Below are 26579 nucleotides of genomic sequence, written 5' to 3'. Positions count from 1 at the left end.
ATGACAATAACACAATATTTTGTTCCTTGACTTTTAGATTATTTCATTTGGTATAATGCAGAACTCAGAATAAAGTATTCAGTAACAGTGTCTGACCAAATAGCTTTTGACCAGCATATAAGTTCTGTTCATTGAACACACTAATTTTACTCCGTAAGAGTTAAAAATTTCCCTTCAAAAAACAGACAATGTTTGCAGACTTAGCTACAACAGACTTTCAGAAGTTCTATGATTTACTTTTTCAAATGAACTTCTAAATGTAGTATAAAACTACAGCATGAAAAGACTTATTAGTACAATTATTTACAGCACTTTTTCTCTGGGTGTCCGCTAATCACCATTACAAAACCTGTAGCTGCCATGTTCAGTCCCTGGCAGTGCTATCACCTGGCACCAATGTTACCAGCATCCCTCCTGTCAGCATCTTCAGCATTGGAGTGATGGATTGGGAGAGGAAGCTCCCTCCTCTCTCTGCTCCAGGTAATCCTCTGCTTCTGGGACACCACTGACTCGAAGGACATCTAAGTAGAGGAGGTAGTCCTGGAGACAAGCTGGCAATGGCAGTTCCCGGATAAACCGGTCTGATCGCAGGCGTTCGCTCGATAACATGGAGCGGATCGCAAGACGGCAAAGATGAGAAAGGGAAGGAATAAAGGCTGAAAAAGTGAAAAAACAAGTGAAATGCTCAAAAGGACACCATAGGACACATCCTTTGCCTATTGCTACCTGTTTTAGCTGAATGCAATCTGAATCCTCCAATCTCTGTCAGGTAACAAGTCAGAGCTCTCATTAGTGAAGGGCTATTGCCTGCTAGAATCAGAATTTTTGGAATTTCGCTGTAGGAGCCAGAAAAGTTACCTTACACTTCTAGAAACAAAGTGTCAAAACATCATTTTATCCTTAGTCAGAAAGTTTCATCTAACCAGCCAAGAACACCTACCTTCTTGGAGAGAGAGAAGCTCATACCACCTTACCAGACATGAAAAATTAAATCTAAAAGTAGATCAGCAACAAAATGGCACACAGGAAAACTCTTTTAGGAAAGTATTATGAGAAGAGGCTGAGGGAGCTGGGGCTGTTCAGCCTGGAGAAAAGGAGGCTCAGAGGAGACCTCATCACTCTCTACAACTACCTGAAAGGAGGGGGTAGCCAGGTGGGGGTTGGTCTCTTTTCCCAGGCAACTCTCAGCAAGACAAGAGGGCATGGTCTTAAGTTGTAGTATGTCATTTTCCACTAGAACAATGTAACCAATACAAGGTCCTAACGGGATTAACTTCTATCTCGGAGATAATTAAAAGTGTAAGTCTTGTTCTTAAAACACCAGGGGAGGTTTAGGTTGGACATTAGGAAGAATTTCTTTACCGAGAGGGTGATCAAGCATTGGAATGGGCTGCCCAGGGAAGTAGTGGATTCTCCATCCCTAGAGATATTTAAAAAGAGACTGGATGTGGCACTCAGTGCCATGGTCTGGTAACTGCAGCAGTAGTGGATCAAGGGTTGGACTTGGTGATCTCTGAGGTCCCTTCCAACCCAGCCAATTCTATGATTCTATGGCTACATGACAGCATGACTCAGCTGGCATACAATGCTAAATGTTCTAATACGTTCCTAGATAACTTTACTTAGAGCAACCACTGTGCCAAAAGATACATAGACATGTCCCTAACACAAACATTCACACTACAGATCGTATCCTGACACAGCACTCTGACACCTCCAAACTCTCCTACAGTGGCTTCTCCGTTGACTTTCTTCACAAGTAAACTGAAAAAGGTGAAAACTTTCAAACTTCCCCCACCTGCTTTTTCCTCTGCTTTTTCTCTTTGGCTTTTGTTACTGGATGCTATGACAGCACAAATATATTTACTAATAGCAAAGGAAACAAAGAAAGAACTTGAGGTATATTTCCCCAAATAACCCCTTTTTTAAAAAACTCCGAAGATAACCTAATTAGCTTCAAATGTTCCAAAGGAAGTATTATTTAATAACATTATCACTTGGGCATTTTAAAAATTATTACAGACCTTTTTAAAGAAGAATTTGCTTTGAAGTTAGCTACTAACAAAGACATCTGAGTGCAACTTTTCAGTAACATCATGCATAGGTTACTGGAAATGATCTGTATGGTAAAGCTTTTCTGTCAGGGAGACACAGTGAGCACCTAGTGTTTTCCTAGACAATCAATTATTGAATCTCTTTGGCTGACCACATTTTGATGACAAGAGTGACAATGAACAGCCAAATTTGTAGGTATTTAATATGATGATTTGTATGTTTTTTATTTAATAATTGTCACATGCTTACAGAACAGGATAGAGATTTCATTGGAAATAAAAATGAAATTCAAAAAAATTAAATCAGCGGGATTTTTGTCTACAAAACATAACCAAGTGGTATCAATCATCTTCCCTTAAGTCATCCAAAAGACTGCACAAATCATTTCAAGAAGGCACAGTACTCATTTATAGTCAGTACCCGTATTTTGTAGCACATGCATTAATTGGGAGTGGACAAGCCAACCTAAACTGAGAATACTTACTTGAAACACACTCTGAACTGAACAATGTAAGGAGTCAAATTAATTCAGATATGATTTGTTTGAGTGGTTAGTAAGGGCAGCTGCTACTTCTGCCCTCCATTTTCTGGACAAGCTATGTCTATTGACCACTCAACCTTCTTTGCCACTGTGCATAAGTACACAGAACTGGTTCCCACTTATCACCTGGAAGCTGGCATACACAGGGATGCTTTTCCCCTACTGGTACTGCTTACCAAAATGGCTCTTGGGAGTCCAAGAGAACTTCTCTTTGTAATCTGTAAGGTCTTGCTCTACAGCTGGAGGAAGTCTTTTCCAGTTTGTGAACTCCAGGATGAAATTGAGGACATTCTCGCTCACAGAGAAAATCCTGTGTAACAAAACCTCCCATAAATTATCATTTTACACAAGAACATAAATAGAATAATGGAAACAATGCATAGAAAGCTTAACTATTTTCTAACAAATCCTTAACTAACTATATCTAAGTACAGAAACAGAAAACCATTTAGGAGAACTCCAAAGTCATTTTGACGGCACAAGCTGTAATTTTATCTTCCTTCGTTTCTTAGAAAAGGTTAAACTGCAGTGACAGGGCAAGGGGCAGTGGTCACAAACTGGAACACAGGAGGTCCAACCAAAACATAAGGAAGAACTTCTTTACTGTAAGATTAGCAGAGCACTGGAACAGGCTGCCCAGAGACATTGAAAACCCATAGGCCATACCATGCAACCTACTCTAAGTGAACCTGCTCTGGCAGGGGGGTTGGACTAGAGATCTCCAGAGATCTCTTCCAATGCCTAATATTCTGTAATTCTGTGCAAGAGGATAATATCTGCTCTGAAATTTGAATGCCTCAGTAACAAGCAGAATTATCCTCTACACTAAATTCTTATTCCATTCTCACCTAAATTTTAATAAGGGGTCAAGACACCAGAGCATTACTATCACTTTTGGGAAAAAACCCCACACATTTATTCATCTATTTATTTATTAAAACAAACAAAAATCAGTTCTCAAAATTTGCAAGTGTTTCTCCTTCTAGCAGAGACCACATTTGTATATATTCAGAAATCAGTATGCTTTGTATTTCAAATCTTTAGTGGGTGTGAAGAACTTTTGAAAATAGCCTAATTGAATAAAACATGCAAGGACGTTTAAGAACCAGCAGGTAAACCAACTGATTTAGGATTATGCATAATCCTAATTTGACAGAACAGCTTCTTGGCCAGATGTGTACAATCCTGAATTTTCATCTGAATGGGAATCTAAATGCTCTAAAGACACAAAAATACCAGCCTAAAAAAATTTAATACACTTGATTTTTACAGAGGTTCATGCGAAAAGTTATTTTATGTCCTCTGTTTTTTGTTTTTTTGTTGTGGTTTTTTTTTTTTAACATTTGATTAAACTTTCACATGTTCACTGAAAACCATGCAGGATAGAGATCTGATTGCCTGATTTAAGACAGTGGTTATTTTACATCTCCCACTGATAATTAAAATTGACAGTGCTCTAGACTGACCAGTTCATGATTATACAACGGTTTTGCACAAGATGTCAAGAGATCATTAATGAAACATATGCATAAATGTCATTTGCTATCTATAATTGCTATCTTCTCTCCTGTTTTCTACCAGAACAGAATAGTTAATATTGAAGTTCAATTTGTAAAAAATTATAGTTGTGTAGATTCCAATGTGATAAGCATGATTCAGAAAAGTGGATATTTAAGCAAAGTATTTGGTAAAAAAGCATTTGTGCATAAGGTAACAAAATATCAAAAAAGCATCAGGTATGATATACATGGACAGTATGAATATGTATGAATAAATATTATCTACAGAAGCACAGATACACCATGCTTTATATATACTCCTCCTTTTTAAACCTTAAAATACTACTTCTTTCATACAGTGAAGTAATACATGTAATGAGTTTATACATCTCATGTAAAGCTTACAGCCGAAACATATGGTAATAAATGCTAAGTCTCTGTTACAAGGACAAGCAAAAAACCCAGAAGAAAACAGAAATACTTCCTAATTTTGAATACAAGTTTAATTCTGTGTGCCTAATTAAGTATAAAACACCACCAAGCAGTGACTTATATGTGAAAGAATGAAAAAAAAAAGAAAAAAAGAACTGAGACTGGAATTTTTGCCAGTTTAACTGGAATTGTTAAACACAATCTCTTTTTACATCCACTTCCTCTCCTCCTAGCCTTGGCCCTACTGCACCTTACATTTGTTTCCCACCCCTCCTGATCTCTTTCTTGGCATTTGGCATTCGTCTTACTGTATTACATATACAGTTTGCAACTAAATTTGGGGCCTAGTAAGAGATGCTTGATATAAAAACTGTGAAATGACTCTTTTCTGCAGAACAGAGCTAAAACAACCTCCATTCTGGCTTTCTTCTTTGTAAAAGAAATTTGTTTTACTGGCCATCCAGCCATCCCCAATCACTGTTTCATTTCAGCTGTTCTGTGACCTTTGCCATTCCTGACCGTGGCACTGGATTCCCAGGTGCTGTCCTCTGAAAACACACATTAAATAACACAGCAACAGCTGTGGAGATTAGCAGACAATACTAAAATACTGAAGTAAACAGGGTAACATTATCTGCTTACCAGACTCTGCGCAGGAAATTCACTGGATTAAAACCAGCCAGGAGCAGGTATGGCAGCCACTCCTTGTACTTCTCCTGTGCTTTCACTGTGTAACTTAGGAACTCTGACAACTGGTCCCCAGCAGGCAGTAAACAGCCCAGCTTCAAGAAGCGTTGAAACAAAGCAAACTTTTCATGGAACAGGCAGTATCCCAAATTAATCCCAAGTAAGGTGATGCCATATTTCAGGAAAATATCAATGAAATTAAAAAACCTAGGAACAGCACAAAATGAACAGGACATCCTGTTAGTCTTTTCCCAGAAAGCAGCTACCATTTCACTTCTTACCTCCAAGAAAGCAAATATCTTCTACCAAAAAATCCCCCCAGCTGTATTTTCAGAAAGCCCTGCAACCCACTGAATTATTGTAAACATTTTTAAATGGTCTGACTAAAATAATGTTACCATTTTCAATTATAGCATTGTAATATGATATTACATGTAATATGATACTTTCCTTAATGCAAAGCACATGAGCCACATAACATTAATATTCACAAAAAGGAATGTCTATAAAGGGTGAACTAACTAGAATACTGGGGAAATATTAAATGATAGACTGGAATCAGCTGAAAGGAAAAAAAAAATTCAAATGTATTCTCTACCACATGGACTGCCTCTGTTGTTCTAAAGCACAACCCAGTAACAGGTAATTGCTGTGAAGTCTCAGTTAAAATGTAAATCAAAATAACATTACAGCTCCATACAAAGCTCACCACTGCCAGGAGGTGACTGAGATTTGATTTTCTATCTTGAGTTCAGCTGTGCCAGTATTCAATCACTTGAATATTATTTTACATATTGGTTTGGGAAGAGCATAAAATGAGTCTGGGGACAGGAACATCTATATTTTTCACAGTAATAGCCCAACTCCTATAATGGATTAACTCCCCACAGAAAAAGGAAGAAGCTTCTGTATTAAAGGAAAATAAAAATAAAACAAATCAATAATAAGGATATGAAGAGCCACTCATAACACCCTATGACCATGCCATTGACATATCATATATGAGTACTCATGAGTAAGGCTTTTATACCTTATTTTTTCTCCAAAATTAGAGCCCTTGCCATATGAAGTAAACATTGCTTTATTTCCTGTTAAATACCAGGGGTCTGTAGCTCTCACCAGGCATAAAAAAGAAATGTGTCATGATTTAAAAGATTCTACCATTTGGTTTCCCAGTTCTCTTTACAGGTGATTAACTCTGCTTGTCTCACAAGTGAGACTGGCATACAGAAAAGGAAAACATCATTTTCCAATAACTCATCTAAAAAGTAGCTGTCTACTTAAGAGCCCTTTTGATCTGATTACAGCACTGAGTCCCGTTCCCAGAGAAACGTGTTGATACAGCCTTCTGAAAGCATGAAAACTGCAATTATGTTCTACAAGACTCTTCAAAGAGCTCAGCTTCCCCTCAGAGGTTTCAGTGAGCTTCTTCAGCTCATGCATGCAATACAAATCCCATGCACCATTTGGTTACTTACAGCTTAATTCCAGCAGCTCAAGAACTGAGGAAGGAGGGCATGAAAACTGCAGATTTAAAAGAAGTTCAATAAAGGCCAACATAATTATGAATAGTTTCACAATATAAGAGGTATACTTACTCTTTCTGGAAGACCATACACATGGGTGATCTACAGTCAAAATTAAGGCACTCCTGAGCATCTGGACTGTAGCCTTCTCTAAGTAAGATTTCCAGACATTCTTTATTACCACCATATACTGCTGAATACACAGGGCTCACTTTGCCTTTGCCTTTGTCACAAATCCGATCAGTAACTGGTATTAGCAACTCCAGTATCCTGCAAATATTTTTAAATACTGTTTGTTATTTTATGCAATAATTAATGTTAAATGTATTGTCATTTTTCATGTGTGATTATAACATCGGAAGAAAATCCTGCCTACTTTTTCACAACTGCACAAAAAGAACAACCTTTATCATTTCATACACAGACCCACAACCAACATTGTGCTTTGGCATGGATTTAGTGCAGCACTAAATATTTTAATCCAAACCAGAGACAGATACTTCCTATCATCCAACACTCCTTTTCACAGCAATAGAGTACCACTGCACATTAAATAAACTGAAACCACGAAGTGCAAATAAAACAAATATTTCTGTTTAACACTCACAGAGATACTGAAACAGAAAAATGATTCTATTTCATAGCTCATACCTCCAGTTAACATCCTTTCCAGCTAACAAGGCTTAGTGACAAACACCAGCTCCTTTGCTACTTACTGGTGCTGCTTGAAGGTCACCAGTTACATATTGTTGCAAAAGTTCTGAAGGCAGCATTTGGCTTAAAGGCATTTCTAGTTCTGATGACTTTGCTGACCCACCTTCTGTTTCTGAGAAAATGAACTAAAACCAGCTTCCTCAGTATCTACTACAGTCAGCCCCCTTCATCAGCTTGAGAAGATTTGATAGACAAACTTTAATGACAGTTCAATTGATTTTCTCCTTTTGCTAGGACTTAAGATCAAGCATCTACTAATAATTTTTGAGTTATTATCATCATTAATATATTTGATTTTAAGTGCTGTCACACGTGCAAATCATAGGGTTCCTCAGAGACACTTCTCTGCTTCTGTCACTCTGGGAACTTCCTTCCTCTCTTGATTTTCTGCTCCAAAATTGTCCTGGAACATCAGGTCTGGGCACAGCTACAAACGGATTTTCGGAAGGATGAAAGGAACAGATTGTGGCTTTGATTTTCTGGCCGGTTCAGCTAATTCATTATTTCCAAAATTAGTATTTATGCTATATAATAGCTAGGAATATAATCTAATTAGCAGCTGTCCAAGTAATGTATAAAGCACATAATTGTTATTTATATTTTAAAAGTAAGATGGTTATTAAGGGAATTGATACCTGATTCAGCAGCTCTGTGGGAAACCCTCTAAACTCATTAGAATTAAACTAAAAATGGCTGGTCACTTTACTGGGACTATTATCAGGCATTTAAAATATGAAAATAATCAGGAATTCTAAACTACAAATCAGCTTGAGAACTTTTTTTTTTCTTTTTGTGCAGAACTTCCACTTTGTCATAAGCTTTTTACTACCAGAATCTTCTGTCCAAATCTATTTAATCACCTACTTTTTATGGCCCATTTCAGCTGCTGCATGAATAGGTAACTGCCAATTTTCCTCGTTGCAGTAGAGATTTGGATCTGCCCCTTTTGCCAGCAGCAGTTCCACACATTCCGTGTGTCCCTCCTGAGAGGCAATCAGCAAGGGAGTGGCTCTGTCCTTGGCTTGAGAGTTTGCATCTGCACCTGACAAAAAAATGCAACAATATTCTATTAAAAGAGCAGTGTCAAAATGAGCCTGCTAATGCAGTGCTACTGAGGGGTTCTAAAAGACCCTGGCAATCCTTAATCTTCTCACCAATCTTTTTTTGATTTATCATTTCCTACCATAACAAAACTACTTCAAATTACCAAAACAAGATTTAAGCAATTAAGATGGTTTTGTGTATCAATCTGCAACTTAAATTGAAAATACTAAAAATTTGAAGTTATAAAGTGCAAAAGTAGAAGTAAAAGGTATCTGGTGACAGGCTGATGCAAGTTGAAAAACAATGAAGCTAAAAGAACAATCACTATTACCATAGGATACAAGCAGTCTTAAACTCTCCAGCTTTCCATACTGAGCAGCAACAAACAAAGGCGTAATTCCAAAGTCATCCTTACATTCTTTGCTTGCCCCTTTCTCCAGGAGTATTTTCATTATCTCAGTGCAACCCTGAAATAAATATTTTTATACTTAACCACCACCACCAACAAAAATCCCTGGACAACTGGCATGATCTGTTTTTCCCAGACATTCCAAACAGAAATAAGGAAAAATATAGTCAATATTCTAAAGATATAATGAAAAAAATAATGGAAGAAAAAAATATACAAGTTTAATTTAATTTTTCATAGTTGCTCGTTTACATGAAAGATACAAATGAAAATTCAATTAGTTTATTAGTACCATTCAGCTAATGTATTTCTATTCTGTAGCTAGGTCATATGTCCCACTGGCAATGAGATACTGAACAGAATTTTTTTCTCAAAAAACCCTGTGCAATACATGAGCTTGTAAGTAGATACAATATTTCTAATACTTAATTATTGCTTCCCAACAGGAAGCAATAGTAGTTTTAGATACACGCTTCAGGGTATTTCAGGCTCTTCAGCATTTAAACAACTGTATGACTGCTAAGGTGGGTTAGGAAAAATTACTCAATAAAAAGGCAAATAAATAGATGAATTCTCAGAATACAGCAATTACAGAGAAATTATATTATACACTTACAGGTTACCTGAAAGGAAGCTTGGTGCAAAGAATTCCATCCAGAGAAAGAATGAGGTCCTTTAACATTTGCTCCATGTTGGAGCAGAAACCTTACAATGTCTTCATGTCCATTTTGAACAGCTTCAAATAGAACATTGAAAAATAAAAAAAAAAAAATAAAAATAAGTAGAAGAAAATAATTCTTATTAACTGAATTTAAATAACTCACTGAAAAACTCAAACTGTCTCACCACTAACTTTCTGACACATTATTGTAATTCTTAAGTCGTTTTATAAATGGGTAATTGCCCTATATATTTACATCCCCAAAACAGAATTGGAGAATAGAAATTTACCCACAAAAATTTTAGTAACACTTGTTAAAATTCTTCCTATGCTGTGCTAACACAGATAACAAAAGTTCCTCCTGTGAAACAGGGAGACAATTCTGCTGCAAGCACCTACCTACATGACAGTCACAATGGCTCCCCAAACTTGAATAACCCTATCTTCCTACAAATTTCCCCCAAAACTGTTTTAAACACCTATATTGAATTAATTTATGCTAACACTTCCATTGACAAAGTCTCTTTAGCAGCCTGATTCATCCCCAAGTTTTCATCACCGGCAATTCTACCACAGCACATTTCCTATGATGACAACCTATCAATAGTTGCTACTGAGTGAATAATTTTTAGGGTATTAGTACAGGAGCTGGCTTGTAGTACTCAGTGTCCAACACAGAGCTGTGCCCTAAAGACATGGCATAGTCTGAGATAACCTGAGCATTAACTTCTTCCTTTTTAAAAATACGCAGCCCCAAGACTGCTCCTTGGTCCAGCCTAATCTCTGTAAGCATTTATACACAGTGTTAATTACCATCACCCACATAATTTCCCCACGAGTGCTGCCTATCACCAAGTATTCTATTCAAATAAACTATTTAGTTGTCTAAAAATAAAGCATGAAGAGACTTATAAACAAAGCTAACGTGGCAGCTGTGATGTTTTTGTGTGTGCGGAGATGGTAAAACAATAACTACATCTATAACCAGTTATCTAAACTCTGAGGATTCACTATAGCAGAAGATTTTAGGGTTCACTATAGCATTTAATTATGTCAAACACAAATAATAGAAAAACCATTAAAAGAGTGGACCTGAATTGATAAACTAAGAATTGCAAAGACTTGAAACACCCACATACAGCTGTAAACCTGTATCTCCTACACCTTTTCTAGAAAGAAGCAATAAGTGATGGGAAAAAGTTTGGGTTTACAACTTCATTGTAAAAATTTGCTTGTACAATTCTGTTGTTGTTAAAACACAGTCTGAAACAGATTATTAGCCTAGTGTTTAGACTACAAAAATAGGAAACATGGCAGGCAATGAACGAACTCTGGTGAGTTTAAACTCAGCAGATAAGCTTTTCCCCATTCATCAGTTGTCCTGAGATTTCAAGAAAGCTGGTGTCACCTAGGAACAGTGCAGTAGTTGCTTCGTTGGTAACTTCATTGGGGTCAGCTCCAGCTTCCAAAAGAACACAAACACTTTCAAAAGATCCATGGGATGCTGACAGGTGCAGTGCAGAGTTCCCTTCAAATGTCTTTGAATTGATGTAGTCATCAGATGGAGCTACAAATGAGAATTAAATAGGAAAGAAAAAAGGTACATTCATCAATGAATTACAAAACACAGTTAATTTTCTTAAAATTATGGAGTTATTTGAGATGTGCTGCCTGCAACGTATCCGTGAACATAATGTTATCAGCTCTTTCAAACAGCAGTTCCAGTTATTGCTGGCCTTCTACAGACATCTGCCTTGGACAGAGGAAGGCAAAATAAAATCAAGTGACATTCACAACCTACAACATGCCAATTCATCTTCACCATAGTGAGGCACTAGCAATGAAACCTCATAGAAATTTACAAAATAAGTAAGAATAGGGTAAGAGAAATCTATTTGTCATATTTCACATCACGGGGGGATTTAGCAGAAAATTCACACTATTTCACATCAAGATTTCCTTACCTGCATGAATTAGCAGCCTCAAACATTCACTCGAATTGCAAGCTGCTGCTTCATGGATCGGCATCCACCCCCTGTTATCCGCAACATCGATGCTGTACCCCTGCTTAATTAGTTTCCTCAGCATTTTAGCATTTCCTTCTCTGGCCGCAAGTCCCACAGCAGAGCATCGATCGGAATAGGCCTCTGTGAAATCCATCCTTGTGTCTGACAAACTGTGACGGAAGGAGAGGGAGGAAGGGGAGAGGGAAAAGAAATTTGTCTGTTAATACTGAACATGAGGTGGGGGGAGCACTATTTTGGTTTTCTGCAGAGGTGCTTGGGTTGGGTTTTGGGGGGGAGAGGGCGTGAGTTCCTTTTGAGGAGCTTGGGGGATAACAGGTCCCCTGCTGCTGCTCACCAGCTCCCAGGGCAGCATTGACCGAGGGCAAGGGATCTCTTTTTCCTGGGCCAAGTGGCACAGCCGTGCAGCGGACGGGCTCGCACAGACACCTCGCAGAGCGGCTCTGCCACCACATAGCCTGGCCCCGGGCAGAACCACCCCCTCCAGACAGCCGGCGGCACCCGAGGGGCAGCCCCGCTGCCCACCGCAAGAACCGGACAGGGGGAAGCCCGCGGCCGTTCCGCCCCGCAGGCAGTGCGCAGGCCCGGCCCGGGCGGCTGTCGGTCGGTCGGTTTGTCCGTCGGTCAGTCAGCCATGTGGGTGTTCGGCTACGGCTCCCTCATCTGGAAGGTGGATTTCCCTTACGAGGAGAAAATGGTGGGGCGCATCCAGGGCTACAGCCGCCGCTTCTGGCAGGGCAGCACCGACCACCGCGGCGTGCCGGGCAAGGTGAGGCCGGGGAGGAGAGGAGAGGGGAGGGGGGCACGGCGGCGGCGGGGCGGGCGGGCCTCGGCCCCTCACCGCGGCGGCAGGGCGGGTCTCCCTCCGGGCCTCAGCTCCTCAGCGCCGAGGCCTCCATCGGGGCTGAAGGGAACCGGCCTTGCCCCGGCCCCCGCCGCGGCAGGGAACCCTCTGGCTGCCAAGGGCGATTCCTAGCGCAGGGGCTGCCCCCTCCACGTCCCTCAAGCCCTCGCCACCGCTCTTTCGTTTTGTTGATGGTTTGTTTGTTCTTTTTAGTTTTTTGTTTTGTTTTTTAACTTAAGAAGTAAGCTGGTGCTGGCTGGTGACACTTTTTTCAGCCAAGTCCTGAGGTGCAGCCTTTCCACTTCAATTTTCTGTCGTGGTGGCAAGAAGTATATCCTAAAGTTCAAGAATTCATTTTCTTCCGTGCTATCAATTAAAATAAAAATAAAAATCACCACCAGCAGCAAAATTAACTTCAAAGAGGAGAAAAAAAAGGGTAACAAAAACAACTACCACTCTATTTAGATAGCTGGAAAAACAACTGAGGTGGTTAATATGGACATTAATCTAAATAACTAAGGGAGAATACCATAGTTTAGGTGCCATGCTTTTGACCTGAGCACCTACCTCACTTCTTTTCAGCTTTTTTTAATTTCAAATTAAAACATACAAAGAACAAAATATTTACTACTTGGATATAAGCAAAACAAAAGCCACCAGGACAAATAATCCAAAATTCCAGAAGTGATCATTCCCAGTTTCATGTGAACATACGTATTTTGAAGCCACAAGAGCAAGAATAACTAGTTTTCCTCTGCTTTGAAAGCCTGTACCACTGTCCCCATATATCATTCTAAACAACTGAAAAAATACTCAAGTTCTTAGTAGCACTAGTTAGAACCTCAAATACCATCAGGTAACTTGCACAGTACTTCAAGATAATACTAAACACCCTCAAATTCAGCTTCCTGCAAGGCAAATCACCATGCTTCAGGCACTAGCAGAAGTCAGGCATCTAGTATTTTCTATTTATTTATTAAATTTTACTGCAAAGAAACAACTTATGCTCAAGAGGAGGTGCACAGGGCAGGCATGTTCTCAAGGTTGGACAAGTTCTGGGCAAATACACCTGCCCCAGTCCCGAACCTGGGCCCCAGAATGCTTTGCCATGTTGCTTTTAAAACTGAGTCAAAAGCCTGGCTTTGGTACCCAGCTTACCTCCTGTCATATACACAGTTCCTATCCTCAAGCCTACCCCTGTTCTCAGCTGCTGCCTCACCTGCGTGGAGAGATGGAGCTGCTCTGTTGCTGCCTCAGTAAGGTCTGCAGGCTGGACAGCCATCCTCCACTTCCTTAGTGGGAACATTAATTTGTCACCTACAGTAATCTGTCTTCAAAGATTACGTTAGGAAATTTCTGTTTTGCTCTTGAATTTGGGTGAATAGAAAAACATGCTGAAGTTGTTCTGAAAACCTAACTGGTCAACAGAGAAAGTCTTACTCCTGGGGCACTGGTTAGTTTTATTTGCTTTTTTTTAAGTACCCTTGTGACCCCATTGAATTAGCTTCAACTGGGCTAGCTGAAATTCAGGGGAATCCTCAGAGTGAGTGTCTTTTTGAAGATACTGGAAATCTTCCAAATCAGCCATGCTAGGTCACTGCCCACTAGCAGATAGTCAGTTCCAGGAAGCTGAGACATTTGTATTTCTGCCCTGGTCACGATTATACCTAGAACCACCATCTGCAGGCACACAGAGGCTTCAAGCAACAACAAAACCCCACAAACACACAGGCTTGTGCTTTGTTCTATTTCTGTGCTTGTTTGGACAGACCAAGGATGCAGGTCATTATTTATGTAAACTGATTAATGCATTTTATTTCATGTTTTATATGAAACACTTAGCATTATACACTTTTTCTCAGCATCAACAAGGTACTGACTTTTGGTAGTCCTGCAGTCCTCTTACCTGCAGGGCAGAAAGGCTCCCTTAGTGTATACTGAGAAAAAACACAGCTGGGACCTCCCTGTTTCACCAGACCAAAAACTCCCTGCTATAAAATTTTCACAATCCTTGGCATCATAGATTCACTGCATCTCTTGAGGGTGAGCTACAAGTGAAACTGGTCCTTCAGTACTACTTACACATTTTGAAGAGAAGCAATAAAACAGAAGCCAAAAAATTAAAAAGAAAACCCTCTCCTGAAAACACTTCTTGCTCCCACATTCCACAATCAGCGCAAAAAAACAACCATACAGAGCACTTTGAGTTACAGTAGCTGCATTTACTACAACACTCAGTTGACCTTGAACTTGCACATTGAACTGCTCAGTTCCTGATGCAGTAAGACTGCTAACTAGTCATAAATTGATCTTTAATTACGAGGCCATATTTTTTTAGTTTACATGGCATTAAAGTGGAAAAAGATTTGTTTAGATTAAGATTTAAAAAAGGAATGAATAATCATTACTTGAAATATATACTGCAATTTTCACATTAGCTGTTTTTAAAAATAAGATTTTTCTGTTAATTATTTTGAATATTACATCAAAGTAGCATGAATTTTACCACTAACAGTGTTCCCTGAAAAATTTGCTACTGGCTTAGAAAGACCTGAATAAGTAATAAAAATGTTTTCATAAATGGTAAATTCAAATTTCTTAGTGCAAGCTTCAAGAAAAAAATGGCATCAGAAATGCAAACCTGCTTGATCCACATAAACCTTCTGAAATGTTTAAGTTTAGGAGGGGAATTGGTTTTGCACAGAACCCACCACAGCATTAACGAGTCCAAGCCATTATTATCACAATATGGTTTGGACCAAACCTATAGCATTTTCCTGCCCAAACAGGGAAGTCTGGCTTCCTCTCCTCACAATCCTCCTTGCTCCCAGTTTCAGCCAGCTTGTTTTAGCTGCTCTCCCTGATCCAGCACTGTCCCTTGACTGCACAGCACACCAGCAACCCTGACATTTGGGGAATCTCGGTTCTGGATCTTCTGGAGACTGTCTTTATTCCTAACCCTTCAACGTGCTTGGAAAAATCTCCTGAAAACTTAATGACATGATTAATCAAGCTCCAGGTGTCTGCTGCCACTGTCCAAACAGTGCCCAAGGAGAAAACTCTGAGTTTCTGCATGCACAGAATTACTGGGTCAGCTTAAGGTTGAATCTTCTTAAGGTATTAAAGGGCTTAGAGTTTGTTACAAGTGAAATGGAGAAGAAAGAAGGCTGGACTACAGGATCTCCTGAGGTGCCCACCCACATCTGCAATTCCCTGATTTACCCTGGCTGTTTCTTCCCGTTGGATGGCTGCCAGCAGGGGTCTGTGGGGAGAGGATGGAGAGACAGGCAGCTGTTACACCATAGTGAGCCACAGGAACAGGAAGTGGAGAAGGCAATGCTGAGTTTAAACAAACTTAAGAATTTAAAATTATTACATTCCTACTAACTAGCAAACTAACACTGCCTTTCAGGAAAAAAATTAAGTGATAATCAAGCAACAATTATTTGTAAGGTCATATTCCATTTTATTCTCTCTTGCTTTCACATCCAGATGCAAAAATTGATTCCTCAATCAGTACATATTTAGTAATTTTAGCAGCTGTTTGTGCACCAGTGCAAAAATCTAATAGTGAAATAACTTATTTCACATTACCCCATTTTCACACCACACATCAGCTAGACCTCAGGACTATCCTCAGGAACTTTTAACTCCACACAGAGAATGCCCCCATTCCAGGAGAACACCACAGACTACTACAGGCTCTGCACCACGCTAATGCTATTTTCTTCTTTTTACTGAGTCCAGCATAGGTAAACCTAGAAGAATCTGTCATGTACACTCATAAGATGTCAACCTCACTGCTGCTCTAGCATGATCCAATGCAGGGTTGCCTCTGGCACCCTTCCTGTCAGTAGACTGCACAGAACTGACACAAATCCCTCCACGGCATCTGATTTAGGAGGTCACTGGGGTCTGCCCTTGCCAGTACTTGCACATGACAGAAATGGTTTAGTTTACATTATATAGCTGGTCATTTATAGATGTGTTATTTTCTTTACTTCACTAGCAGAGGAAATACCCGTGGTTCCTTAACAGTGTTTGTTTTAGGTAGTTCCATGCAAGACAAGGACTCTGCAAACCAACACAATTAATATCCTGTTCTTCCCTACACAAAGAGAATGTTCTTTCACCCCACAACAAACTGAAGATTATGTACTCTTCAATACTTCCATTTAATATTTAATATTGAGATACCTGAGAATAAAGAAGTTGTTTTCCACTACAGAACGTCTCTTTAATCCATGATTTCAAAATCCTAGTGACCAGTACTGAGTGCTCAGGTCAGGCAAGTATTAATGGCTATGAAAAAAGCTTCCCAAAAGGAACACCTCACTTAAGATATCTCAGTTAATCATTGTAACAGACCGGTTTCTCAAATAGTAATAATTTAATTACTAATCAAATTACTAATCAAATAATTACTCAAATAGTAATCATTTAGTATTAAACACGAATAGATGGCTGATGCTGAGAGAACTGGCATTAAAAAAAAATGAAATAACACAGCACCTCAGAGCTTAGAAATAGCCTTTGAGATTATAAAAGATCTGTCACTAAACAAATAATATCTGCACTAGATTGTATCTGTGAAGTGCTCTGCAAAAACAAGATTTCATATTTGGCTTGTTACCAAAAGAACGCGTGGCTTGCCAGCGACTCTGTGTGAGAGAGACAAACACTGGGACATCCTAATCAAACAGAAAAGCACGGGCATGTCAATGGGACTGTCAGTGAGGAGTCACAAAAAGACTGAAACGTAGTACCCCAACACTGAAATAATAGCACCCCAAGACTGAAAGTTAGCCAAGACTCAATGCAGACATGTATCCAAGTACATCAAGTTAAGATTATCTTTGCAATTCCTAGAATGAATTTCTATCCTACACTAGAACTGAATGAATGCTAGTACCTCTGCTTTACTGTACCTCTCAAAAAACATTTCTATACTAATTAAATGCCAAAAGTAGTAATTTTAAACAACAGCTGTAGCTCTCTGTAGGGTTTTGTGTTTTAAAATTTTATTCTCCAGGCTGCACAACAAATTTCAACTATTTTCAGAGCTTAAAAATGGGCATCTTAGTCTTCCTGCAAGAAGCAACTTATGGAAAAAGAAGACATTATCCTCCCTCTGCCTAGTAAGAGAGAATGACCTGTAAGGGTGAAAAGAAGGGGAAGAGTCTTCTGGACAACAGATTTTTTTTTTTTTTAAACTTTGAATAGTATGGTGCTTACTAAAAATTACTAACAGATTTCTGTGTTTTCAAAACCACCTAAGTAGCTAGGAGCTTTTAAACCCAGGAGTTGCCATATATCGTAGCACATAATTAACATTTTCTAAAATCCAGTTAGTGCAGAAACCAAGGCAGAAGTGGTAATATCTTGCCTAGTTCTACGCAAGGTAGATTTAAATGCTACATTACTTCCCATACCCATGTATAAACTTTCTGAAGGCAAGCAAAAAGGTTCACCTCACTGTCACTGCATAGAGAAAAAAAATGGCATAGTACTGTGGAGAAGCAACATGACTAAGGAAGGTGCACTGAGAATACTTTTACATTACTGAATTATTATCACCATGTCAAACAAGAACAGAACTGGGTCTGAACAGCACATACAAAGCAAGGACTTTCAAAATCTCCAAGGTTATTTCTGCCTTTAATTTCATGTCTATGTTGCAGAGACTTTCCACTCAGATTTTAACATTTGGTTTACCTAATGCAGATCAAAAGCTATTCACAGAAAATATTTATACTGAAACTTGAAGAAACAGACCTTTCTGAAATTGTCCTGGATGAGTTCTCATGAGTTCTCTGACCCTGTAATTCTTTATTTATTTATTTATTTAAAGGGGGGGGGGGGCATGCTGCTTTTGTTTTATGATTCAGGATAAAAGCCTGTAACAGATTACTTTTATTTTTATTTTAGCCTGGAAGAGTTGTGACTCTGGTTGAAGACCCTGAGGTATAGTACTCCTATCTCTGTATGAACAAAATGTCATGTTGCATTCCCAACCTATGTAGTAAGTCTATTTTTGCTTCTCTACAAGCAAATAATTGAGTTATCTTTAGTGCAATTAAAAGTCCTCTCAAAATTTCTTGTAGTTACACCAATGACTTTGATTGTTTTAAATAAATCAATCAATCTAAACTAAGAAAATGGAAGTAGTTTGGGTCTGTTATTACCAAAGGTATATTTTGAAGTATTTTATGAGAGTCACTTCAGCTATCCTGCTTATGGCGCATAATTTTACTTTCAGCATATGTGTAGTGCTGACAATACCCCAATAGCAGACCCTAGATGTTGTGTCAGAACTATAATCTTGCCCTCCCAAAATAAAGACTGAAACAATGATTACATTGCAGAGATAAAAACAGAGATAGCCTGGCTTTATTTTTTTGCTACACAGATAAAGTGCTTAAGGAGTTAAATGCCACAACAGTGCTTTGGGTTTCTCTATAATATTGTGAAATTAGCTTCTGTTTAGAAAAGGCTCATTGGCTGAAGTTTGCTAGTCTCACTTATCTTACAGCCTTTTCCCAGTGTCTCACTTAGAAAGTGTGAGGCGAGGAGAGGGCTGGGTAAGGAGGGAAGATGAAAGCAGCCATAGGCTTACAGTCATGTAGGCAAATCAAAGTTTTTCTCCTTATAAAAGTACCTACAGTTAAATTTTACCCGTTTCTGAATTCTGTTCAATAGTAAAGAAGCTATCTTTACAACTACCTGCAGTTTTTTATAGCTCTTAGCCCCACAGAGAGCTCTCAGTCGGATGCTCACCAGCTAGGACCAATGCACTGAGCTAGGCTAGGAAAGTTGAGGGAGGCTACAGCAGGACACACCTTGTGTGCCATTGCTTTCCCACTCCCTGCTGACCCTGTGGACCCTCCACAGCCAGCAGAATGCTCTGTTCTGGCATCTTGCTGGGGACAATCCTGTCTGTCCAGCTTTATACTGCTCCACAAGAAGAAATCCCTGCAGGTAGAAGTGCCTCCAGAGGGGCAGAAGGATAGCATGGAAGCAATGGGAGAGGAAGGTGACACAACATCAGGCCATAAGATGTGGAGGATGGGTATTTTAGTAGTAGTTTTTATTTACAGCTGTCTCTCTAGACAGTGTTGGCATTGCTGTCTTACCAATCTGTTTCCCTCCAACAGCAGCCACATAATTAAGTTCAGCAGTAACTGAAAACTTCATCTGTTTTTTGCAGTTAGCAAAACCAGCAAAATGCACTGCCCTCTCTCTCATTGTGACTTTCTGTACTTTTCTAGTAAGGGTTTTTTTCACATTACTGTACTGCTGGGAACCATTATGTTACACAGACGCCTATATAGACAAAGAATGCTTATGTATGTTGTCACTCGGTTCGTATTGTTAAGGTAACTTATTTGTTACCATAGAAACTTTTTTCCCCTTAGAAAACCACTTTTGGTTGGCTGTTTTTTCCCTTCCCTCCAGAATCTGGTGTGACCAGATAGTCACCCTTTAAACATAAACATTAAATCATATGGCAAGACATTTGCTTTAATTTGTTACCCATTTGCCAGTTTAACAAGGTAAATTATTTTGAAAGTATCTTAGCAGACTACAGCAATTATTGCAATTATTATTACAGCACACACACACTCCCCATATACTACGTTGACAACAGCAGTGGCATTTTAATGACAGTGACAGCTCTGAGCTAGCCTATGTATCCTCTTTCACTAGAGATCACAGCTTGGAAACATCTAGTTTAGAGTTATTTTTAATTTCTCCACCCGACTTATTTTTAATTTTTTCATCTGAATTTCTTTGCCAGTTAAGAGGAAATGACACCAAAAAAAAAAAGAACATCACACTCTTTCTCAGATTCCTGGATAATTTTATGGAATAGGAATTCCCTGAACTGAAACCTAAATGAATGAACTAGCAGTAACACTTAAAAGTGTCTGCTTTAAATCCCCATCCCCACCACACTCATCTGCATTTTCCTGTCATGACCAAAGCAGGTCTGAATGGCAGAATTAACTCAAGAGAGTACCCTGTGCAAAGAGGCTGGTTTTTAAACTATCAGATTTCCTCCTTGTAGCTGCAGTGAACCTGCATCTCAGATGGCCAAGGATAAGCAAGGAACCAATTTCTGTACTCTTTGGTGCTGTTCCTGCCCTCAGCACATCAAATACTGTAACCATCTACACAAGATGAGATAAAAAATTACTCCCGATTTCTTTTTAATAAAATGCCTTTGGCCATCCTATGGTCTGACATTGGAATGGCCTGCCCAGGACCGTGGTGGAATCACCATCCCTGGAGGCATTTAAAAGGCATTTGGACCTGGTCCTTAAGGACGTGGTTTAGTAGTTGACTATGGTGTTAGTCAAAGGTTGGACTGGATGGTCTTGGAGGTCCCTTCCAACCTAAACATTCTGTGATTCTGTGACTGCAAAATTCATTGCTCATGCCTTAGCACCACTGCCCCAGCATTATCTGATGTCATGACTAAATATTAAGATCCAGTTTTAGGGAAGAAAAAAAACAAAACAACAAAAACCTTAATTGCTTTATCTTCATCATTGCAGCAGCTAAACATGCACCAACTTAACTGGAAGAAGAACCATTAGACAGAACAGAATACAGTTTATTTTAACACAGCACTTGTAAGAAACACTTTGTCACCTTCAGTGGGTAACAAACCATCATCCTTTTTCTATGCTACTTTAAAACAAAACAATAAAAACATGCATATCTGTCCCTATGCAGATTCCACTGATCTGCTTATTTAAAACTTTGTAGGAGGATATAATTAGTTCACACCAGTACAGTTAAATATTTTGTCAGAGATGTTGTCTGTGAACAGGAAGAATAGATATTCAGATTCTTAAATATGGTAATGAAATTCATCCTAATAGTGTTTTCTGAGATGCTGGATTTGCCACATTTAATTGTGCAAAAAGAAAAACAAACAAACCCTCTCAGCTTTTTCTTCTCCAATTCATTTGAGGTGCTGTAACATTAGCATGCTCCAACACAGGTCCATGTACATCCAAAGGATGTAGGTGACACTCAGGTCCTTAGAAATGAAGCTGCAACTAAACAGAGAAAGAGCCTGATCAAAATTCCTTTGAATTTGGCACTATTCAGAATTTTAATTTGCAGATACAAATTTTGTGCATGAAGATACTGTTTATCCGTTTGCCAGTTCCTTAGTAGGGCTTGCCAAGGCTATTTACTGCTTTAATTGTAACAAGAAATTGTTTTGCAAGAAAGGCCTCAGCATTAGCAAGAAAGTAGATAAGCAATCTACATTAACTACCACTTTGCAAATTCTCCTAATAAATCAGCCCTTTTATTTTGGGACTCCTTCTACAAACTGTGAGAAATAGCTATAAGAAGACTGAAAGCAGAAGAAAATTAATCTACTTAAACAGAGTTTTATTTAAATACAAGAGAAGTAGATATAATATCTTTTTTTTTTTTAATTATTTTTAATAGCCTTTTAATCATGGCATGGATTTTATTTCCTTATGTCTTTCAAATTATTTTACTTAAACAGTTTTACTTAAATACAATAGAAATAGATCAATTTTGGAGCAGCCTTTCAATCACTGCATGGATTTTCTTTCCCTGTGTCCTTCAACAGGGGTGTGTATGGGGTGTTGCCTACAGACTGCCAGCTGGACAAGAATGTGAAGTAAAGGAATACTTGGACTTCAGAGAGAAAGGAGGCTACAGAACTACAACTGTCATTTTCTATCCCAAAGACTTGTCAGTAAACCCATTTGATGTCTTGTTATACATCGGAACTTGCGATAACCCAAACTACCTTGGTCCAGCACCTCTAGAAGAAATTGCTCAACAGATTTATAATGCTGTTGGTCCCAGTGGAAGAAACACAGAGTATCTCTTTGAACTCGCTAATTCTATTAGGAACCTTGTCCCCGAAGATGCAGACGAGCATCTCTTCTCCTTAGAGAAACTAGTAAAGGAACTGCTGGAAAAGCATCAAAACCTAAATTGTCTATAAAACAACTTTTAATGATCTTGCTCCATCTTCAGAGGAAGGCTTTCATTGCACAATGGGTATATGACTTGGAGACAGTCTTCTCCGTACTATGCTATCTTATTAATACTGCATTCAAAATAGCAGTTGGTCGTTAAAATATGCTGTTACATAAATAATTATTTTAAGCATCTATAGAAAGGGGAGTAGGGGAAGTGTTTTAGGTTTGAATTTGGTATATTGGGTTTTCATCCAAAGATTATGTCATTATGCAAATCTCAGGTGAACCACTTATGCTTCTCTTTGAGGATTTTCTTTAAATTATTATTATTTCAGGTTTAAAATAAAATATTAGAATATTTTAAAGATCAAGATCTGCATTCAAATACAACTCACATTGATCTAAGTGATAGTTCTTAGTACTTTCTGATTTGAGACCATAGGTATGGTGCTTAATGCAGGTAAAGGGATAAATGTTAGGTAGTAAATTGCATAGGAGAAAGTTTATCACTCAACTTAATTTCAGTGAAGTTACTCCACTAAATTAGTCATCTTACCCTCTATATATTATTTTGCCTATAAAAGCAGAAGATAAACCACTTCATGTCAAGGAAATCTTTCCCTTAGTTCATTAGGTCAAGCCCACCCAAAAACCCTAAGGTACAGGGTACTTCAACAAAAACAAGCCATAATGTATCAGTGCCTCATTTTACTTCTTAAGATTAATGTAAAGAATAAAGCCAAAATGTTAAAATTAATCCGAGCGTTTGACTTGAAGCCACAATTCAGCCAGAATGTTCAGAAATTCTCATCTTTGTTGACTTTAAATGCTGTTTTAACCCCATCTCTCAAAATATTCATCAGTCTCTAAGGATAGATTTTAAGCCACTAAACTTTTTTCAACCACTATTCTAGGGATTCCTGGACAAAAGACAATAAAGAACGGAACCTTCTTTTCAGCAACCTGAAGTATGTTGTATGAATATCCAAATAACAATAGAAGCCACCAGTCTAGGCTAGTAGGTTTACTTTATGCAAAACATAAGCAACCCGTTTCTGTCCCAAAAGAACTTGTCTTGCTTCTCAAAAATCTCAGTTATTTTTGTTAAATTTTAACAAAGTATATTTTTGTATGTTAATATAGGAATTGTCCTATTTCAAACACCATGTAATGTCACATCTTCTCATACAGAGAATGTATGTTTGGTAGTAGTGTGAGAGGATCAGTAATTACAACACCAATACATTTCTACAATATAGTTTGTCCCTTTTTCTTCTAGATATTTTCCTGTTTTAGATTTGTAATTGCTTGATAGCATCAGGGTTATCAAAATAAGAAGCTGCTATTATTTTACTTGGCTACCTACAAAAGCCAACAAGAACATAAATGTATGTTAATAGGAAGCACTTGAGAAAGGCAGCTAGATGATCAGAAAATAGGATATTAAAATACAAACCTAAATTTTAGATAATTAGATCACTTAAAATATTTAAGCAAGAAAGCTGTGGTTTTTTTACAAACCAGATCATAACAGTGTGCCTCTGGTATCTCTCAAGCTTTGATTCATTGAGGGGACAAAAAAAGTCAGATTTTAGAATCTACTGTTTATTAAAATGCCACTATTTTAAGAGTGTATGATAGGACATCACTTGAGGAACTACTGTAAACTGCAGAAGCAAAATCATCATATGTACTAAGGCCCCATTTTTCCATTAGTATATGAGTTATCTATGACTAACCATCCTTCCAAACTCTTGATTGGCTACCACACTGTGTGCATGTAAGACTGACATAACCAAGTGACAAGCAACCCCAACCAATTCAGCTGCACAGTGGGAGAGCTGGATCTGAACTTCCAGGTGTCTGTATGTGGCTGTTTGAGTGACTTCACATGCCAAAGCTGGACAGTGATAACTGTCACCCAAATCACCATTAATAAGCGTGCTGTTACACATGCATTTATTCATCTTGGCACAAAGAGTAACTCATAAGTGTTACTGGATACTTAAAAGAGTCACGTATGATTTATTTCAGGAATAATTAAGTGTTGAAAGGAATAATTTCCTCAAGAAAACACCTACAACAATGACAGCACTTCCTTTCTTGTGCTTACTTCATATTCAAGCAAGCTGTAATAAAGTTAAAATATGTACAATGGCACATCCACTCTGTATTTTTAAAAATTCCTTCCTTGAAGACTTATGTTTGTTCCTTAAAACAAGGCACTCACTCACTAAATGATAGAAAGAAATCAGTTATTATTCCCTCTTTAAAATACTTATTTAAGCACTGTGTTGGGGTATTGTGATTTGATGATGTATGGCTCTGTATTTTGTATCTTCAATTCTGTTTGGGACATTCTTGGTTCATTTGCTTTCCAGATTCATAAAACTTGCAATAATATCTGTAATGATACATTCCAGTTTCTGCATATAACTTCAGTACAATAAAAATGCATGACATTTACTAATGGTGTCAGAGGAGGACATTTCCAGAAAAATCATGTGTATTTTAAGTGTATTCATCTTGTTATATCTAATGATGAAAAACAATATGCAAGATCTCACTACTATTACAGCCTTAAACTGTGCTGACATTAGGAACTATAAATTAGGAATTAATTAAAGTACTGGAAATGCACATTTCTTTTTGCTGTAAGGGATTTGAGACACCACTCCACCTACAGCTTCAACTACCAACAAAAGCCCGGAGTTGTTGCTAAACACAAAACTAGTAACGCAGACTTTTTATATGCCATAGAGGCTTCATTCTTTTTCCTACTTGTTAGAGGTAAATCTGAAATTGTGACAAATTACAGAGACTGTAGATACAGTTTCATTATACAACCAGCCACACACAAAGCTAACTCAACTTGTTTCCAAACAGCAGGTGAGGAAACAATAGTCATCCATGTTGTCAGATTTCACACCCTAGTATCTGTAGACTCAAATCATCCAGCAGTCTACACACACCTCTCTCCTTCCACACATTAAGGAAGCAGTATGTAGTCGTCTCAAACAATCTTCCCTGGTGTGACTGCACAATAAATTTCTAGGGCCTTTTGCAGGAAAAGAAACACACCCAACAGTTGGTCAAGTTTCTCCTCCTGTAATGCTGGAAAGGATTATCTTTGAGCAGCACATAAGATGAGATATCCAGAAATTATTTTGGAATCTCCCAAACAAAAGTCCTAAAGTAACATAAGCTACGGGGGGGAAAAATGCAAGGTTTGCACAAAGAGTGCAATAAGATAGTTTGATTATGCTATAATGTCAATTAAAATAAAAAAGCAAAGACTAAAAAGTAGTTCATGTAATACTTGATATTCCTTCATATGATCAGTTTGATAGCAACAGTCAGTAAATATGCAATCTTCTGTGAACAGAAAACCCATAACTTGAATATGCAGTATTTTAATTTTTGTCTAGTTTTTGATCATAAGCACACTTCAAACCCATTTTGACTGCCACTGACAAATGTATGTGTCATCTGACTCAATCATTAAACTTCTGATAACAGATTTGTATTTCTTCACACAAGAACACTTATGGATAAGGGAATTCAAACATTCTCTAATAACCATTCTTTGTAGGATTCCCAGTCTTTCCTTTTTCAACCATTTATGTGCTCCGAATTTCCCACAGGTGAGCAAACAAGAAAAATCAGAAGGAACTGACCTAACTTGTTTTAACTTGCAAACCATGCTGGACTATTCATGAATTGTTCATTATTTCCTTACTTTTGTAGCACTGTATTTTTATCCCCACTTTCATGCTCTCAGTTTTCTTTTTTCACAATGCTACATGAAGACCAAACCTTTCCTAGGCTAGTCTGCTTTCTAGCAAGTAAAATACTGTGAAAATTATTCACAAAGGTAAGTGCAGTTTAGTTGCCCAGAAGAATTAAATGTTTGGTAATTCTTGAAATCAGTTTGATAACACATTTGGTAAGACAATTTTCACCACAAATGCAAGAATAACATCTTGCCATTGCAGTTCTTTTAACAACTGACAAAAAAAGGAAAACACATAGTCTAAAAGAAGCACTACAAGTCTGAACATTTCAGGCAATTTTGCTAAGAAGCATTAAGAAAAAATGTACTTGTTTGCTCAAATTACCATGGAGTGCTTGCCCCACACATGAAAAAAAAAATCCCCAAACAT

The 26579-nt window shown here is 38.2% G+C and overlaps 2 protein-coding genes across 2 annotated transcripts; one reads left to right on the top strand and one right to left on the bottom strand.

The window, feature by feature from the left end:
• Nucleotides 1-415: 415 nt before the first annotated feature.
• Nucleotides 416-12389, bottom strand: ASB3 (ankyrin repeat and SOCS box containing 3). Its single transcript, XM_030448331.1, has 10 exons — nt 12278-12389; nt 11533-11744; nt 10977-11135; nt 9531-9643; nt 8830-8965; nt 8319-8496; nt 6813-7010; nt 5170-5421; nt 2773-2906; nt 416-656 (listed from the first exon to the last, which is right to left on the bottom strand). The coding sequence occupies exons 1-10, from the start codon at nt 12298-12300 to the stop codon at nt 427-429; spliced, it is 1635 nt and encodes a 544-aa protein (XP_030304191.1). The 5' UTR covers nt 12301-12389; the 3' UTR covers nt 416-426.
• On the top strand, nt 12077-24881 carry CHAC2 (ChaC cation transport regulator homolog 2). Its single transcript, XM_030448330.1, has 3 exons — nt 12077-12361; nt 18365-18400; nt 22056-24881. Exons 1-3 carry the CDS (start codon nt 12227-12229, stop codon nt 22437-22439), a joined length of 555 nt encoding a protein of 184 aa, XP_030304190.1. The 5' UTR covers nt 12077-12226; the 3' UTR covers nt 22440-24881.
• The last annotated feature ends 1698 nt before the right edge of the window (nt 24882-26579 follow it).

The sequence above is a fragment of the Calypte anna genome, chromosome 3, assembly GCF_003957555.1.
Source record: "Calypte anna isolate BGI_N300 chromosome 3, bCalAnn1_v1.p, whole genome shotgun sequence".
Taxonomy (NCBI): Eukaryota; Metazoa; Chordata; class Aves; order Apodiformes; family Trochilidae; genus Calypte; species Calypte anna.
Note: the sequence above shows the minus strand (reverse complement) of the source record. Positions and strands in the feature narration are given on the sequence as shown.